Source organism: Catharus ustulatus, chromosome 2 (genome assembly GCF_009819885.2).
Source record: "Catharus ustulatus isolate bCatUst1 chromosome 2, bCatUst1.pri.v2, whole genome shotgun sequence".
In the NCBI taxonomy this organism is placed as follows: Eukaryota; Metazoa; Chordata; class Aves; order Passeriformes; family Turdidae; genus Catharus; species Catharus ustulatus.
The window spans coordinates 15590720-15606977 of record NC_046222.1 but is presented as its reverse complement, the minus strand read 5'-3'; the positions used below and the strand labels follow the sequence as shown (position 1 = coordinate 15606977).

At 40.2% G+C, this 16258-nt stretch overlaps 1 protein-coding gene across 1 annotated transcript in view; it reads right to left on the bottom strand.

The window, feature by feature from the left end:
- UVRAG (UV radiation resistance associated) overlaps positions 1-16258 on the bottom strand; it is an 87386-nt gene that overhangs the window by 43754 nt on the left and 27374 nt on the right. Inside the window, exons 7-12 of the mRNA XM_033052811.1 lie at positions 9539-9644; positions 7635-7761; positions 6634-6718; positions 6074-6161; positions 5455-5515; positions 3268-3433 (exon numbers count right to left, since the gene is read on the bottom strand). Coding sequence (XP_032908702.1) covers positions 3268-3433; positions 5455-5515; positions 6074-6161; positions 6634-6718; positions 7635-7761; positions 9539-9644 — 633 coding nt within the window. The remainder of the gene's footprint in view (positions 1-3267; positions 3434-5454; positions 5516-6073; positions 6162-6633; positions 6719-7634; positions 7762-9538; positions 9645-16258) is intronic.

Here is a 16258-nt window from a genome sequence, read left to right as displayed (position 1 = left end):
ATATACTATATGCTACTGACAGTCACTCTATACTTCATTTATATACCTCATCATATACTTCATTTTACATTCAGTACTGTGGCCAGACAAGTGCTTCCTACTTCAAAGTCCCAATGTAACAGCTATTGTAGCAGAAAAAATTGTAAATTCTCAAAGTCCACTCACAGAAAGGAGAAGCAGTGAAGGATTCCACAGAAAACTCCACAGCAGCAGTGAATCCCCTGGGCAGCAGAAGTCCAGCACCAAAACATAACTGTCTCCACTCTGCTCTCGAGACAGAGAGAGCTGAGCCCAGCCCCTGACCCCCAGTCAGTTCTCAAGGTATCTCTGCATTTCCCAAGAGAAAACCTCCCACCTAAGAGACAGAAGCAAACTGGACCCTCTTCCCCATACTGGCCACATCTTTAGTCTCTCTTAAGTATCTGTCATTCCCATCTCTAGGACAACAAATGGGAGAAAAATTTCCTGAGAAAGAAGAAAGGAAAAAAAAAAAAAAAGGAAAAATCCTAACTTCTAACACCCTGCAATGAAAAAAACCCAGAAACCAAGTATGTAAATATAAGCCAGTCGATAAAGAGGACACTATGTGTTATAGAAAAGATCAAATATAGGGATTACATCACTGCAATTACTCAACAATTTATGTTGGACTTCAAAAAGCTGCTAAAGAACAGGTATCTGAAATAAAGAAATTTAATAATGCATGTTAACTGCTGTGCTCAACACAATTAGGAGCAAGGGAGAAACTTGATCCATTAGTTTAGAAAGAAAAATGCTATTTAAGACATTTGACATAAGACCTTGGAGTTGGTAGGATTGTTTCTCCAATAGCTGGGAAGAGATCTCCAGCAGGAGCTAATTCTGAAAAAATCTTGCACAACACAGGTAAACAGCCCAACAGGGATTCATTTACTTAGCTAAACTCTCTACTTGCCAGAAATCTGTTGTGAAATTAAGTATTAAGTCACAAGAGTTTGAAAGGCTGTGGCATGAAGGACTAAAGCTTCCAATCTGTATGAGAGAGCAGGAAATTGAATTAATCTTTACACACCCACACACAGGGAGCTCTACTACTCAGAAATTTATTTTCAAGATACAAATGTTCTAGTTTGCAACCCTTCTCAAAGTGATGTACAGGAAAGAGTATGATACCTGCCTCAAGAACTACACAGAAGAAATCCAGGTCAATGTTCTACTAAGGTACCCAGGAAGTGGGCTCAGACAAGTTATTAAAATGGTATCAAAATTACTTTGCAAGATATAATTATATAGTTGTGTTTTATGGTGTCAAAGCAGGAAGACTGAAGCAAGTTTAAATCTTAAGGCAAATTACCTTGCCTGTCCTGCCAGAAGTCACTAACCTTTAAAGAGAATTTGTGTTAAAATGTTGTAATACTTTGCATATTTTCTAAAGAGAAGAATCTGGCTTTTCACAGCTTCCTGTCAATAGAGTCAGCTACTTTCCACAAGTTCATTTCCCCTCAGTCATTTCCTTTGCTCCTTTTTCAAACTTTTGTGGAAACATGAAGTTACTGATGCTGCAAGCCTGGCTGCAGCCATCCATCCACACACACAGGGCTGCAGAATTCCTGAGTCATAAGGGACTTCAAGCACATCTCATTCCAACTCCCTGCCAGGGCAGGGACACTTTCTTCAAGACCAGGGTGCTTCAAGCCCCATCCAACCTGGCCTTGAACACTTTCAGGAATGGGTAGTCCACAAACTCTCTGGGCAGACTTTGCCAGTGCCCAGAATCTGAAAGGAGCAGTTGGCCTCCCACCAATGGTCAGTGTTGCATTCCTGGCAGTTCAGTGTAGCAGTTCAGCTACAAAGGGAACCTCAACCAGTAGTTGCCCCTAATTCTGTTAGAGCACACAGGTGCAAAGACAGTGGGAAAATAAGCAAAGTTCCAAAATGCAGGAGAAGACATTCTGAGAGTGAATTTAAAGACAGCAAGATGGTTTCCTAGAAGGAAAACAATAACAGTGTAGCTACGTGTTCAAAGACAATGATTACAGAAAAATGAAAAGCTCTACATTGAATATTCAGTTGATTTATAGTAGGTGGTAGGTTACTGTGTTTTTTCAAATGATTAAAAAACTCTGTGTTAAAAGAAAGCTACTTGTTCTCTCCCATTTATCAACCACTATTTCAGCACTAGCAGCAGCTCCCCAGTGAAACTATGCTTGCTATCTGCAGTTTATTCCCACAGGCAGACATAAAAAGTAAGTTTCCAAATAGAAACCAACACTCATGAAACACTAAGAAACACTATTTAAGTTTTATCCAGCATTACTGGCTGCCAAATCAAAGCCATTTATGTGCCAACAGACCCAGAATAAAAAAAATAGCTGAGTTACTCTATTGTATCCTAAAATTCCAACAAGAGAAACTCAACTAATATTCCACAGCTACTGAAAGCAGTGTCTTGGGTTACAGTACAGAGTGTGATAAAAGGTATCTATTCTATCACCATCTGTTGAGGGTGGGGCAGTGATCCTTATCTCCACGGCAGATATTCTGCTAATGGCCCATCCATTGAAACCAGGCGGCGCATTGTTCTTTATCTTTTCACAACCCATCCTTCCTCCAGCGAGTCAATTTCTGCTAATGGCCATTGAGTCCCACTGTGGGACTGATAAAATTACTGCATCCCATTGGAAGTTGCTCCAGCCAGGGAGAAGAGCCCAACATTTCTTACCAAGATAAAAACAGAGGTTTTGGGATACTAAGGGAGCCCCTTTCTCCACTGGACTCCAGAGGGAAACTGGATTTCTCCACATCACCACTGGACCTCCGGAGGGAAACTGCACCTTGTACAGGAGCACTGCTCCAACTGAATCACATCTGTCACTGCAGGAGGATGCAGCCACCATGGAATGGGACTGCTGCCAACACCCTGCCTGACAAGGTGTCAGGTTGTACTCTGACTTTGTCAGGGTTTGGAGTTTGTTCTTTGTGATACTGCATTTCTATTTTAATTTCCCTAGTAAAGAACTGTTATTCCTAATTCCCATATCTTTGCCTGAGAGCTCCTTGATTTCAAAATTATAATAATTTGGAGGGAGGGGGTTTACATTCTCCATTTCAAAGAGAAGCTCCTGCCTTTCTCAGCAGACACCTGTCCTCCAAACCAAGACAAGCAGTAACAAGTAACTTCAAATTTCCTATCACCTCAGACTACCCAAAACTGTTTCAGATGGGGTTTTCTTGGTGTTGATTTGTTGTTTTGAAGAAAGTAGATCCATGTATTTACAATATACTCACTCTCGCTCTTTCTCCGTCAGCTTGTCATTTATATTATCTTTGATTGTAGACCGGGAGCCCTTGTGAATTATAGGATACCTGAGTGGCACTTGCAAGAAGAAGGAGATCATGGAAACGAGGTGAGCAGTGTAGCCCAGGGCAACAGCGATGCTTCCATCATCTTTTGCTGTCAATGACAAAAAGATTCTATTATTAATTGTGTCCACTGAATCCTAGTATCCGTCTTTATTGCTCAGAGAACAACAACATAGCCCTCAGAAGTCAGAACTCAGGGACAGAAGTCATTTTGGAGAGCTTTACAAGCATTTGCACTTCACTGTGTTGTGTTTGCCTCCTGTGATGAGGCACAGAAAACTAGTGATGGCTTGTTCTCCTGCAAATTTTACTTTCAAAGCTACACTGCCAGGATGGGGGAAGGTAAAGAAGAGATGGGAAAAGTGAAACAAAATTCCCAAGACAAAACTCAAGTATTAAGCTTTCTGCATTTCTCTAGATGGAGTTGACACGTGTGAGCGGGATCAGGGGAAAGCTGCATTCCTTCTCAATTTTATTCATGAGTGAGATCAGTTGGAGAGACACTGACCTCAAGCAATAAACTCTGTTCTCTGCCAATAGCTGGAAAAGCTTAGATTAATCCACTGTTTTAAAGTATCATTTTCAATTTGACATTTAAGGTTTCAACCTTGAAGCTTCACCTGCCAGGAATACACATAAATCTTGCAATTGAAACTACATATTTTAGCCACATAAAGGCTTTTCCTTTCTCTTTTCTCTATTTTAAATTCTTTTCAAGGGACACACAGTGCAATAGTCATCCATTCTGATGTTCCATGAAACCAGCTAAACAGAGGACCTTCAAGAAAGCTTATAATGATATTCAACAACCATACCGAGCTCTATCAGGATCTGTCATGATACATGTATTTAAGTCATACCCCTGTCAAAATGGATTTCATAAAAAAGGCTCAAAACTTGTTCAAAATTGGCTTTTTGGGGATTTTTTGATTCTTCAGACACCTAAAGTTTTAAAAGATAATATCTACTGAGTCAGAGAAGATCCATGCCCAACAGCTGAGTTTCAAATTTAACTGCCTATTTTACTAAATTGAATGCTTACTACTTCTTCCTCACAATACAATATTTCTAGAGACTTGGATAAAGAATTAGTAATTCTTTTGCAATGAATTAATACCAGGAAACTGAAAACGGGCCAGAAGATGGCACACTACTGACTCCTCAAGAGTTAGCAAACTGAGTTCATTACAACATTCAGTGCAATCAGGGAAACAAAGCAATAGATTGATTTTTGTCCTACTGACAAATTAATTTGTTTTAAAGATTATTCCAATATTTGAGCATCCACTATACATACTATTAGTACAAGTTAATTACTATGGAGTGGCTCTAAAGTGTTAATTGATGGAGGTTTTTGCTCAAGAAACCAGAGTGAACAAGTACTGGGGGCAAGAAATCCTCAAAGGCATTTCAATGAATTTCCAGTTCACATCAAACATTTGTAGATGAATGCATGCAGTTACCTGTACAACTGTTATACAGGCAGGCACATGATATATTTGCTTCTGCAATAGGATGAGGGTTGACAGTTAAAGTAGAGGGTCACTTGTAAAGTACTCCATACTGCCAGAGAGGTCCACAGCCTTTTTTTTTTTTTTTTTTTTTTTGCAATGTATTTATTTGCCAAGTTCACCAGCAACTACAGCAAACCAAATGGAGATTCATGCCTGCTGCCCCACCAAGATTTACGGACTAAAAGCAGTCCCAATGGAATTCTAGGTCAGACATAAATATCTTCCAGAATTATTTGGTTTGGAAGGCACCTCTGGGAATGGTCCAGTCCTCATCCCCGGTTCAGAGCAGGCTGTCCCAAGGCCTGTGTCAAGCTGGGTTCTGAGCATCCCCAAGGACAGAGACTTTGTTGCCTCCCTAGGTAACCCGTTCCAGTGTTTCAATATGCAGTCTTATAACACAGAGGTGCTTTACAAGAGTCAAAAGAAACCTCCTGAGTTTTAGCTAGGGAGTATCAACAAATAATTTGTAAGTTTTCTGCTAGTCTCGATCTTTCTGGTCAAAAATTTGGACCCCAAGCTATTGCTACCAGTTTTCTTAATTTTACTAAGTATAGAAGCAGTGTTAATTGTAAAAACTACTTTAAGAATACGCAGTTACCTTGAAAGTCTTCAGAATTAGGAAGCTTGACTCCACAAACAAAGTAATCCTTTTGGTTATTCTGTAAATTTAAAATCAACATTTTAAAATAATAGTATAAAACAATAACCTCCATAACACCAAAACCTGCATAAAACATGACAACAAAGCTAACAAACAATAAAAATCAAACAACTAAATATTCAACTAAACTTAGAGTGACTGACACACTGTTTTAATCCACATCTCACATAGTTCAGAAAATAAATGCAATGTTTCTAAAGAGTGAAGAGCTTTATATTAATTCACTATATAAAAGATTTTGAAGCTTAACATTTTAACATATGTTTCTGTGCACTCAGCCTACTGTCAGGGTTACTTAATGCAATTATACACTAAGTGGAAAACATCCATTAAATTACAGCTATTCTATTTTCATACAGGACAGTGTGCAAGAGGTACTGATATAAGCTTTTTCCCTGTAAAGTTTGTAATCTAAAGTCCAAATGTAAGAAAAAGCTGAAATAAACAGAATGAGCAAAGAGCAGATTATGTCACAAATAAAGCATATTTGTTTGCAGTGTAATAAACAGGATGCCCATTTCCCATTGAGCAGATTGTCAGGATGCTGAAAACATACCAAATCAATAGGGTAGATGTAGGACAGCTCCGACAGCAACTGTTTGCACCGAATAGTCTGCTGGGCATTTGTCTTCAAAAACTGTTCTCTTTGGGGAAAGAGATTCCAAAACCATTATTTTCTTCAAAAGTCCCAAATACAGGTATTGAGCTGTCATATCCCTTCTGCAGTTTTCCAATTATCACCTCCTATCCTCCAAAAAGTTAGGTAAATCCACCCAAAAAAATACAGCACACAAAGCTAATTTGTGCTTTCAGGCATACCATACACTATAGACATTTTGATGGTAAGAATCAGGTATTACAAAGCTGTGTTACACTAAAACACACCTGAGAGTCCTATCAGACTCTACATATACAACCAAGAATCTGTTTTCTTCTCTTCTACACTTGCCACAGGTAATTACCACTTTAGATATCTACAAATGATAGCAGGGATGTCTTAACAGAAATTTTAGGGCAACATGAGGAAGAATTTGGTGCCAGAAGTCCCATTTTCAATGGCTTGCTCTCAAGCTTATCTTTCTTTTTCAGTTACAGAACAAACATAGGTCCTTTTACCTCTTAGCAGTGCATTCCTTTCTTAATTCATACAGAGATTCATTATGCTCTTCAAGTTTCTGGTATTCAGTCCCAAATGCATTTTCTAAGCAACATAAGGAATCAGAAAAAAAAATAGTATGAAGTATTTTCTTAGTTACCAAAGTTTTAAAAGTAGATACTGACAAAATGTTGGTAATAATACTCCATTATTTTCTTACCCTCCCATTTTTCATACTATGCTCCTAAACTAGAGAATGCCACCACAGGAAGAACACCTGTCCTCATGCACTACACACCATTCACCAGCCAAATACAATCCATCAGATTTCATCCTCCTTTAATATCTACTTCTTTCTCAACCACACAGTGCAATAACCTAATTATGGGGTCTCAATACTTGCATAGCCAGAATAAAGCACATGGTAAAACCCATCCTTTTCAGTAGTGTCTAATTACTTTAGACTCAACTAAGTATTGAAAACAAAATACCCTGCAACAAGAACAAATGTGTTTAGTTTGATCTTGGTGAGCTCCAAAGAGGCAGTGATACAGCTTTTCACTATAGGAGACTTGCTAGTAAAGTATGATACCAATGTGACTGAGCATTTCATCTGTCACTTACATATCAAATTATTAAGAGAGATTTTTGTCTTCTAATACTTAAATCTGAATCCAAATCACAAGTACAGCAAATTTCCTCATGACATTATCAGGTCCCTTTATCATGGTAATGTTTATTGTACCATACTGCAGTTCTTCTGATGCTCTTGTAAAATGTTAATTAAACACAGATTTAAGATTGCTTTGGACAGGTGTCACACTAAGAAGCTATTTAGAGACAAGATACATTAAAAGTGCCTTCTAAAAATCAGTGTAACAGAGAGAATGAAGAAATTACACCTGGTTGCAAATTTCAGATAAAGAAAAAGCGTGAGCACATTACAGTCAGACAATGAAAATAGAGAAGAATGCAGCACTTTCATTCTGATCATTAACTAGGTTAAGGTTTCTACACTTACCTCTGTCATGCAAAGTACTTTTTTGCTTATGCAACAAGGCTACTTCTTGACCAAGGGCCTTCTTCTGTCGCTCCAGCTCATTACGTAGCACCAGGATCTTCAACTGTAAACATTCACTCTCCTTTTTCTATGGAAAGAAATATAAATTAAAAAAAAAAATAATTTAATTGCACAGAAGTAGTTTCATAAAAAGGTGATAGGAGGGAAGGAAAAAACAGGACAAGATTAGCACCTGCCTAAGAACTGACTTCATTGATTACTGCAGGATAACAGATTCCCAAAGACTCTACTGTGCTTGCTCCTCCTGTGAGATGCATTTCCTCTCTTGAGCCTAGACCAAAAATTAAGAACAGTGCTTCACCAGGACATAAAAACTGACAGCATAGCACTGGCAGCAGAATGAACATTCATTCCCTGGCAAAGGGCTCACCAGCAAAAGAGAAGGTGAGCAGTAAGAAGTCTGTATGAAATAGAGGCAGGAACTGGAAAAAGGCTGGAGATGTTCAAGCTGCAATATCAGATTCAATTCCCAGCTTCAGGATGATGAGAATATGAGGATACAAAGAAAAATCTGTGAGAGTGTTCAGCCTGGAGAACAGAAAATGCTCTAGGGACACCTTAGAGCCCCAGTTGTCCAAGAGAGCTGGAGAGGGAGTTTGGACAAGGGCCTGAAATGACAGGACAAGGGGAAACAGCTTCCCACTGCCAGAGAGCAGGGTTAGATGGGATATTGGGAATGAAATTCTTGGGTATGAGGGTGGTGAGGCCCTGGCACAGGTTGCCCAGAGAAGCTGTGGCTGCCCCATCCCTGGAAGTGTTCAATGCCAGGCTGTACAGGGCTTGGAGCAGCCCAGTCTAATGGAAGGTGTCCCTGCCTATGGCAGGGGGTGGGAACTGGATGAACTTTAAGGTCCCTTCCAACCAAAAACAGACTAGGATTGTATTATATAGTTTTGCTCTCAGGTATTTAAAAACGAAAAGCCTTTGCGAGGAGGGACAAGCATATCCATAACTGAAAAGGTTATGGGTAAACAGTCAAGATACCAGGAGAAGGCAAAGAAGCTCTGGGTTGGAATGACTCACAAAACATTTTTTATTGCCCCTCACTGAAGGTGACTTCTCCACCTCTTCTTCTACAATGTAACCCCTGTAATTACAGTGGGTAAACAAGTTCCCATTTTCCCCATTTTGTCAAATCCATGCACCAGTCTGACACTTTTGGAACTTAGCTGAGTACTCTCAACTCAGAATCTGCTTTACAGCAATAAATCAACCTCACACTGCAAATGTGCCCTTTACAAGGCACCTGACACATACCAATGAGTACCAACATAACCAAGTCACCACAAGCCACTTTGATCTGTGAACCAAGATCAGCTTTCCTGGGCAGAAAGCAAAACTAATGTCAACAGACTTCTCTGGGGAGGGGAGGAGAGCAGGCAAAACCAAATGTCAAAAGCCATTGTAAGATCAAGCACAATTTCTGTTTAAAATGAATATGTCACTTGAGTGACAGAATTTGCATGAATTCTATTCATTCAAAGGGAGTCAGGGTGGAAGAAGATACAGCCAGTGGACTCACCTCACTCTAAATCCACCACATGTTCCTGTCAAGTTTCATATAAATCATTAGAAGTTTGTTTTTCCTGAAAGACCTCTTTCATGCACTGTGCAATGTTTATGCTTTGATAGCATGATTGTACAAAATTTATCAATGCATCTGAGTAACTCACACAACTAAAACTGATGACATTATAAAGCTCTCAGATGAGTTCCCATTTAAGAAGATAGATGTAAAGAAAGATTTCAAGTTCAAGTGTTTAAAAAAAAAAAGCTTACAGTCAAGATATCAGTCAGATGCTTCAGCAAGCCCATAAAATAAGGTTTTAACAAATCCAACATACCAGTTCGTTCCTTGTAGACGTACACCTCAGCTTTTCCTCAATCTCCCTTCCTATCTTCTGAACAGTTACCTGAGTCTGTTTAATTGCACACTGAGCTCTGTGGAGTCTGCAAGGAGAAAGTTACATTTGTGAGGAAGGTGCCCCACACGTACAAACACTTCAAAACCAGCAGCAGGAACGCAAACTCAGACTGTCAGCTTCAATTCCAAATATCAAATGAAGAGGTATAAGGAAGGAAGGGTTAGATGGGATATTAGGCAGAAATTCTGCCCTGTGAGGGTGGTGAGGCCCTGGCACATGTTGCCCAGAGAAGCTGTGGCTGCCCCATCCCTGGAAGTGTTCAAGGCCAGGTTGGACAGGACTTGGAGCAACCTGGTCTGGTGCAAGGTGCCTTTAGAACTGAACAAGCTTTAAGGTCCCACAGCCCCAAACCATTCGGTGATAACTTGAATAGGAAGAGAATCGACAAGTCTTTAAATTCAATCAAGTAGCAAAATCTCCACTTCAATTTTTCAATTCAACAGATGCTGATCAGGCTGCAGGTGAGAGAGCAGGTAATTACAGGTGCCTCATTTAAGTTAAATCACCATTAACATAAAGGTAGACACACACAAGCATTGTTAACACAGGCCAGCTTTAGAAAAAGTGCAAGTATCTTTTAGCTAACTCAAAGCTACCCATTCAAGAACAGTACCTTCCACTAAACAAGCTTTAGAAAAAGTGTAAGTTTCCCTTAGGTAATACACAGCTCAAGAATTGTATCTCCTACTATGCTATGGGCCCTTCTCCTGCAAAAACATCACGTTTGAAAACATTAAAAGATTATGATGATGCGTTACTGACTGTTAGCCCTGGATTCAGGGTGAAGAGAGAAAACCAATTATTTGCCCTATTTTTTGGGGAAAAAAAACAGCCAGAGGAAAAAGACAGCAAAAACAGGTCTAAAACAGACATTAATATCTTTCTTAAAATTAACATGGAGTAGAAATTACTGTATTTATTAGAAAAAGGGAGGAGTTGTACATGGAAACAAACAGTGCTAGTAATATTAATAATCAAGATCTTGAGATATAGGACTTTTACATGTTACATTTCTAAATGAACACACTTAAGTCATCAGATGCCTTTAGTTCCTTCCCACTGTTGCTTTTCCTAAACACCAGTAATAGCATAATTTAAAACAAAAATCTAAGTAATTTCTTTGATTTCTCCTGAGTTTCTCAAACTGCTCATAGCACCAGCTGCTGCAGAGCTGGTCAGGGGCAGCTGAACACCATCCTGTATCAAGAAACGCTGCTCTGCTGGCTGCTGAGGGGGTGAGAGGGGGCTTGGTCTAACACACCTAATGAAGAATTGAGATCTCCTGAAAAACCCTGATCCTACTGGGAACGACTTCTTACACCTCCCACCTTTGTGAATGCATCCTGAGGCCATTGGCTACAGAACTTGTGGCTAAGCAGGTCAAAGCCAAGGTTTGCTGACCATCCTGAACATCACTCAGAGCTCTGCTGGCATGTCATCCAGCAGGATCCAAGTTTTCTACATTCACACTTTCCAGCTTCTCTCTTTCCAAAAGTCTGTAATGTTTTCCTTCTACGTACAAGAAAGCCTTACCCAAACTAAAACTTTTAGGTAAAGAGTAATAACTGAATGACATTTCCCCTTCCTCTTTATGTAGTCTAACACTGGAAAAAGTGTTCTCAGTTCAGTCCATTAGGTGATCACGAGACAGTCTTACAAGTTTCACAACACTCCATTTAGGCAGCAAAACTTCCTGGAAGGTGTTCTACTCATTGAAAGAGTATTTACGTAATGGAGAAATTGTTAAAAAGGTCATTTGCCATGTGAGTTCCTCACAGTAATTTGATCAACACTCATTAACAACCTACAAATTGTGTAGTAACTAAGTTCTCCTATCCATGCTCAAAAGACAAGGAACAAACATTTACGTTTCATTTACTCATTTCAGAGACTGACTTTGCAAAACAATACATATATTGGAATACTTGTTCAGCATCAGTATCTAAATTTGTATTTCTGACATACAAAAACTGCTACACAAAATCAGCAATAAAATCTGGTTTTAATAAGAAATTGATTTCCTTTTAAGCTAAGCATTATCCAGTCATTCCTTGCACAGTTAAGCTTTGCTGCCTTGATGCCAAATAGGGCTTTTTACACTGCAAGACAGAAAAATTACTGATACTGGTTGACTCAAGCCAAGTACATCCCTTGTTGTTCTAAGAACTTTAAAATGGCAACATGACCACATCCAAAATCAAATCTTCCCAGATTAAAATTTTAGGGACTTCATGTCACAAAAGCAGCAAATATCAACACAAATTTTTTTCTCAGCCAAAAAAGTCCCCACATGGAAATCTTTGGTCATCCAACTAAGTTGTAAGAATGCCAACATGGAAACTTTGTCTGTCACTTCTGCACAAGCAGACTTTGGTGGAAGCAATTATGATTGCACCAATGGAGCTCAGCAAGCTGAGGCCATAAATCTGGATTAAAACATACACAGAATAAACAGACAGAAACTTCAACCCTAACTGACCACATCTTGTTTCCATTTCTAGGCTAAATGCTGGTCCAATGCTACAGCTTAGTCAGCACAAGCTGTGCTTTGAGCACAATCCTGCTTGGTTTAATAACTGTCAACAATAAGCCAACTGATGACATCACCTACATGCCATCAGCCAACGTGGGATTCTTCCTACATTGCCCAAGACTTCATTTTCTAATGTCTTTTATTAAAATTAGCAGTTCCATAGCACTGTAAAAGCTAATTGAGGGCTTGAAGAGGCCACTGGCCTGCTACCAAATTTTCTCCAGCAACTGGGAAAGCCAAGCAAGTTCCAGCAGAAACTCCAGCCTTTTTAAAGGGATAGTTTAGCCAACAGTGTTGTCATCCAGTGCCTGCAGCAGCTCACAGCCATTGTTAGCCAGAAGCAGAGCAACTGGAACGTGTGTGACAGATTTACTGCTCTTGCTTGGGGCCCTGAGAGCTGCTGTGCAATTGTCCAACATCAGGCCAGTTCCATGCTGCTGCCTGGGAAAGAACCGGAAAGCAAAGCAGACATTAAAATTCCTGAGCATCCTGACTGATTGGAGGTGGAGATCCACAAGGCTGTTGTTCTACTTCTGTTCCCATAGCACCTGCTTTCTGAGATGGCGGAGAGTAAAAACACACCAAACACTCTCCCTTCCTTTAACACTTTAGAAAACAGTTGGATACATTAAAAGTGCAATCTATGTATTGTAAACCAAGTCTAACAAAAGCTGCATCCCTACTTGATTGACAAAGGACCAGCACAAAAAATTCCAGCATATCTCCTCTACACTTTCTAGATCCCAAGTTCCTGACATACAGGCTATTTGGGTTATTTCTTCAAGGCTTTTCAAGTCTTACATCAAATTGCTTTCCCCAACAACCACTGTCCCCTCAACCCCCCAAAAAAGCCCACAACCCACTTTCTACTTGGGCTGTAAGATTTGAAACCATTCTAGGATGCAGTGTTACACCAATCAATCCAATTTGGGTACCAGCTTGGACAGGAACAGGGGGAAAAAATGGTTACCAAGTTTTGGACTTCTTCATCGTTACAGGATTTCTTAGACATAATGTTCTTGTCTTGTTTCAAGATCAATCAACTTTCCTTACTTCCCAGTACTGAACAGTGCAGTGGTCCAACATAACTTGGCTTAGCAACTTTGTAAAGTTGTAACAACACATTCACTCTGTTTAAGCCTACAGAAAGTTTGAAGATTCAGCTGGAGCACTTTGTGACACGCTGCAGTATCCTAGTCTCTCTTGGTCATGCAGTAGTCCAGTGATTTACTAATTTGTGTACCAAGTCCATTTTTATCTGCAATCTCTAAAAAACTGAAAGCTGGAATGTAGTGAGAGTTGTGCCTATTAAGTGTCTTGGTTGGAAAGACAGGGATCTGTCAAGGAAGGTGGAACTTCCCTTGGAATGGAAAAATTACCCTCTTCCCTCCAAATTATTAAAACTTTGAAAATATGCGGCTTTCAGGCAAAGATATGGGAAAAAGAGTAACAGTTCTTTATTAAAATATAAATAACAAAGAAACAGCAACAGCAGCAGCAACAGACAGAGCCAGAATCCCAAGCCCAGCCTTCTCTGGGCCGCGGGCACTTTCCCCTGGGTGCAGTTCCAGTCACAGCCAGCAGGGGCGCTGCTGGCTCCCGGCTGGGCAGGGCAGTGCGGTGATTCCTCCACGCCTGCAGGGGGCGCTGTGGCGCACAGTCAGTTGTGTCTCCCACGGTAATGGCCGGAAGGACTGGGATGGCAGAGGCAGGGTTGGCAAAAATAAAAACAAGTAACAGAAAACTCCACAGCCTTAGCAGGAGCCACAGGGGTCAGGTGGACCTGGAATGCTGGGTTAGAGGATAATGAAAAAGCCTGAGGCAGCAGCAGAAAGAAGTGGAGCATGGCAGCAGCACGCCAAGGAAACGCACCCTCCAGGAATGGAGAGGGGTTCAGGCTCCTGGGTTTTCCCCCGAGGCACCCACACAGATGGTGAGGTGAGGGTCCTTTCCTGTCAGACGGGGTGTTAATAAGGCCTCAGCTCAACAGCTGCTCTAATGAGTAAAGGCACACCCATGGTAGGAGAAACAGTGGGAGGACAAAAGCTCTGTGGTGGCAGAGAATCCTCTGGGCAGGGACAGCAGACCGGCTGTTTCTCCTCCCATCCCGAGAGCACAAGAGGAGCAGAGCCCAGCCCCTCACCCCAATAGCCAAAATGTGGAGATATGTCTGCCCTTCCCAAGAGAATGCCCCCAGCTTCAATAGTACAGCCACCTGCACTATTCCCCCTCCCCTTTGGCTACATCTTTGGTCTCTTTTAAGTACTGGTCATTATTGTCTCTTAGCAACAGATGAGACAAAATACCACGAGAGAAACAAAAGTTAAAATCCTAACCCCCAACATTAAGATACCATATGCTTGTATTTACATTAATGAAAGAGTCTCAGCTTTATCATACAGTTGATACATGATTTTGCAGTTCTATCATCCACTCCCAATACCTATTTTCTATCAGACACATCTGGATTTTTCACATACAGAATTTTAAGCCATAAATACATCAATTAATTACAGCAGTCACAGACTACAGCTCCTTCTCACAAGAGAAATAAATGCCTCTGGTTATATTTGCCAGAACAACCTTAGTTTACAGCAAGACTAAATTTAAACTGAGAATTACTACTACATGGGATTTAGAAAATAGAATGGAACACTTCCGGCAAGAAGTGACCTGTTGGGTCCTGGAAGTACGCAAATCTATTACTAAAGAAAAAAATAATTAAAGACTTTCCTATTAAATTCAGAAAGTAGAATGCACACCTACTTTGCATCAGTCCACAAATTTAGATTCTGGAGAATGCCAGCCAGCTGTAAGATTTTTTTTTTTTTTTTTCATAATCCTTCAAACCATCATTTGCTACAATCTGCCTTCCCACAAGAAAAAAATCCTAATTTATAATCATATACTCCCTTTCCAAATTCTTCAGAAACGTGTACCTACAATTTGTCAAAGGCAGATGTAGGGCAAGAAAAGACAGTAGGGAGTATGAAAAGAATAAAATGCAAGCCTGACTTAGTCATTTGTGACATCTCTACATGAGCCAATTCTATAGGAAACACACAAACAGTGCTATTGCAGCACAGATAAGTTTCCATCATTCTTTCAAACAGTTCAGAGACCTACACATGTAAATCACTTAAGGTGAGGTGTAAGCCTCATGCTCATGCTTGGAGAGTCTACATTTAAGCCTTACATGCTTAAGACTCAAATTAAGCTTTAAAATGATCAAGTCCATGTGGATTTGTGGACTGCAACAGTGAATGCTTTGACCTATTTGGAAACAGAGCAGAAAAGGAAAAAACATGTCTATCAAATGGGAAGCAGGGCAGGCTCCAGCCTCCAGTTTGAGGAATATTTAAGGAAGCTAGCTAGGATATAGATCACCTTCAATACTCACAGGGCATGAAAGGAAGAGGAGAGCCTTAAGGTGCAACTCAATTTTTCTGAGAAATTAGGCAACAAAATGTGACTTGTCTCTAGTTCTCTTATTCCTTAATTCTTAAATTCAGATTTAACTCCAGTTGGCCTGATTTTTTTAATTCAAAAAACAAATGTGACAAATTAAAAAGGAAACTTCTTTTTGCTCTCAGTTTGTGATTACAGAAACCTTGCTGCAGAGTCATGTTCAAGACTGTGTATTTAGTAAAAAGAGGCAAATCAGATGCAAATCAAATTTCTAAAGTGCATAAACATGTCAAGATGACTCCTGCCAGATGGACAGTAACACCTGTAAAACTCAACAGCCTTTTCTAACAAATCTGCATAGAAGTCTCAATTCTCTGAAACAGTGAGCAAGCCTAAGACCAGGATTCATAGAAAAACTGAAAAGGAAGATTCACAAATTCAGACAATGTGTTCCAGGCTCCATCCAAAAGAGACCAGTTACTCTCCACTTGTTTGTGCTCTTCCACTCAAGGCCACACAACTGGTAAAGTGCTTGTGACAGCAGAGCACAGGCTTATGCAATGGAGGAAGGAGGTGGAACACTAGCCAATATTCAGGTGGCTCATGTTTCAAAGCTGCATACTGCTGCACTCTCCTCCTAGAAGCCACCCCCAAATTCAAATATGAGTTTTCTTCCATGAGAAGCAGAGTTCTGCAGC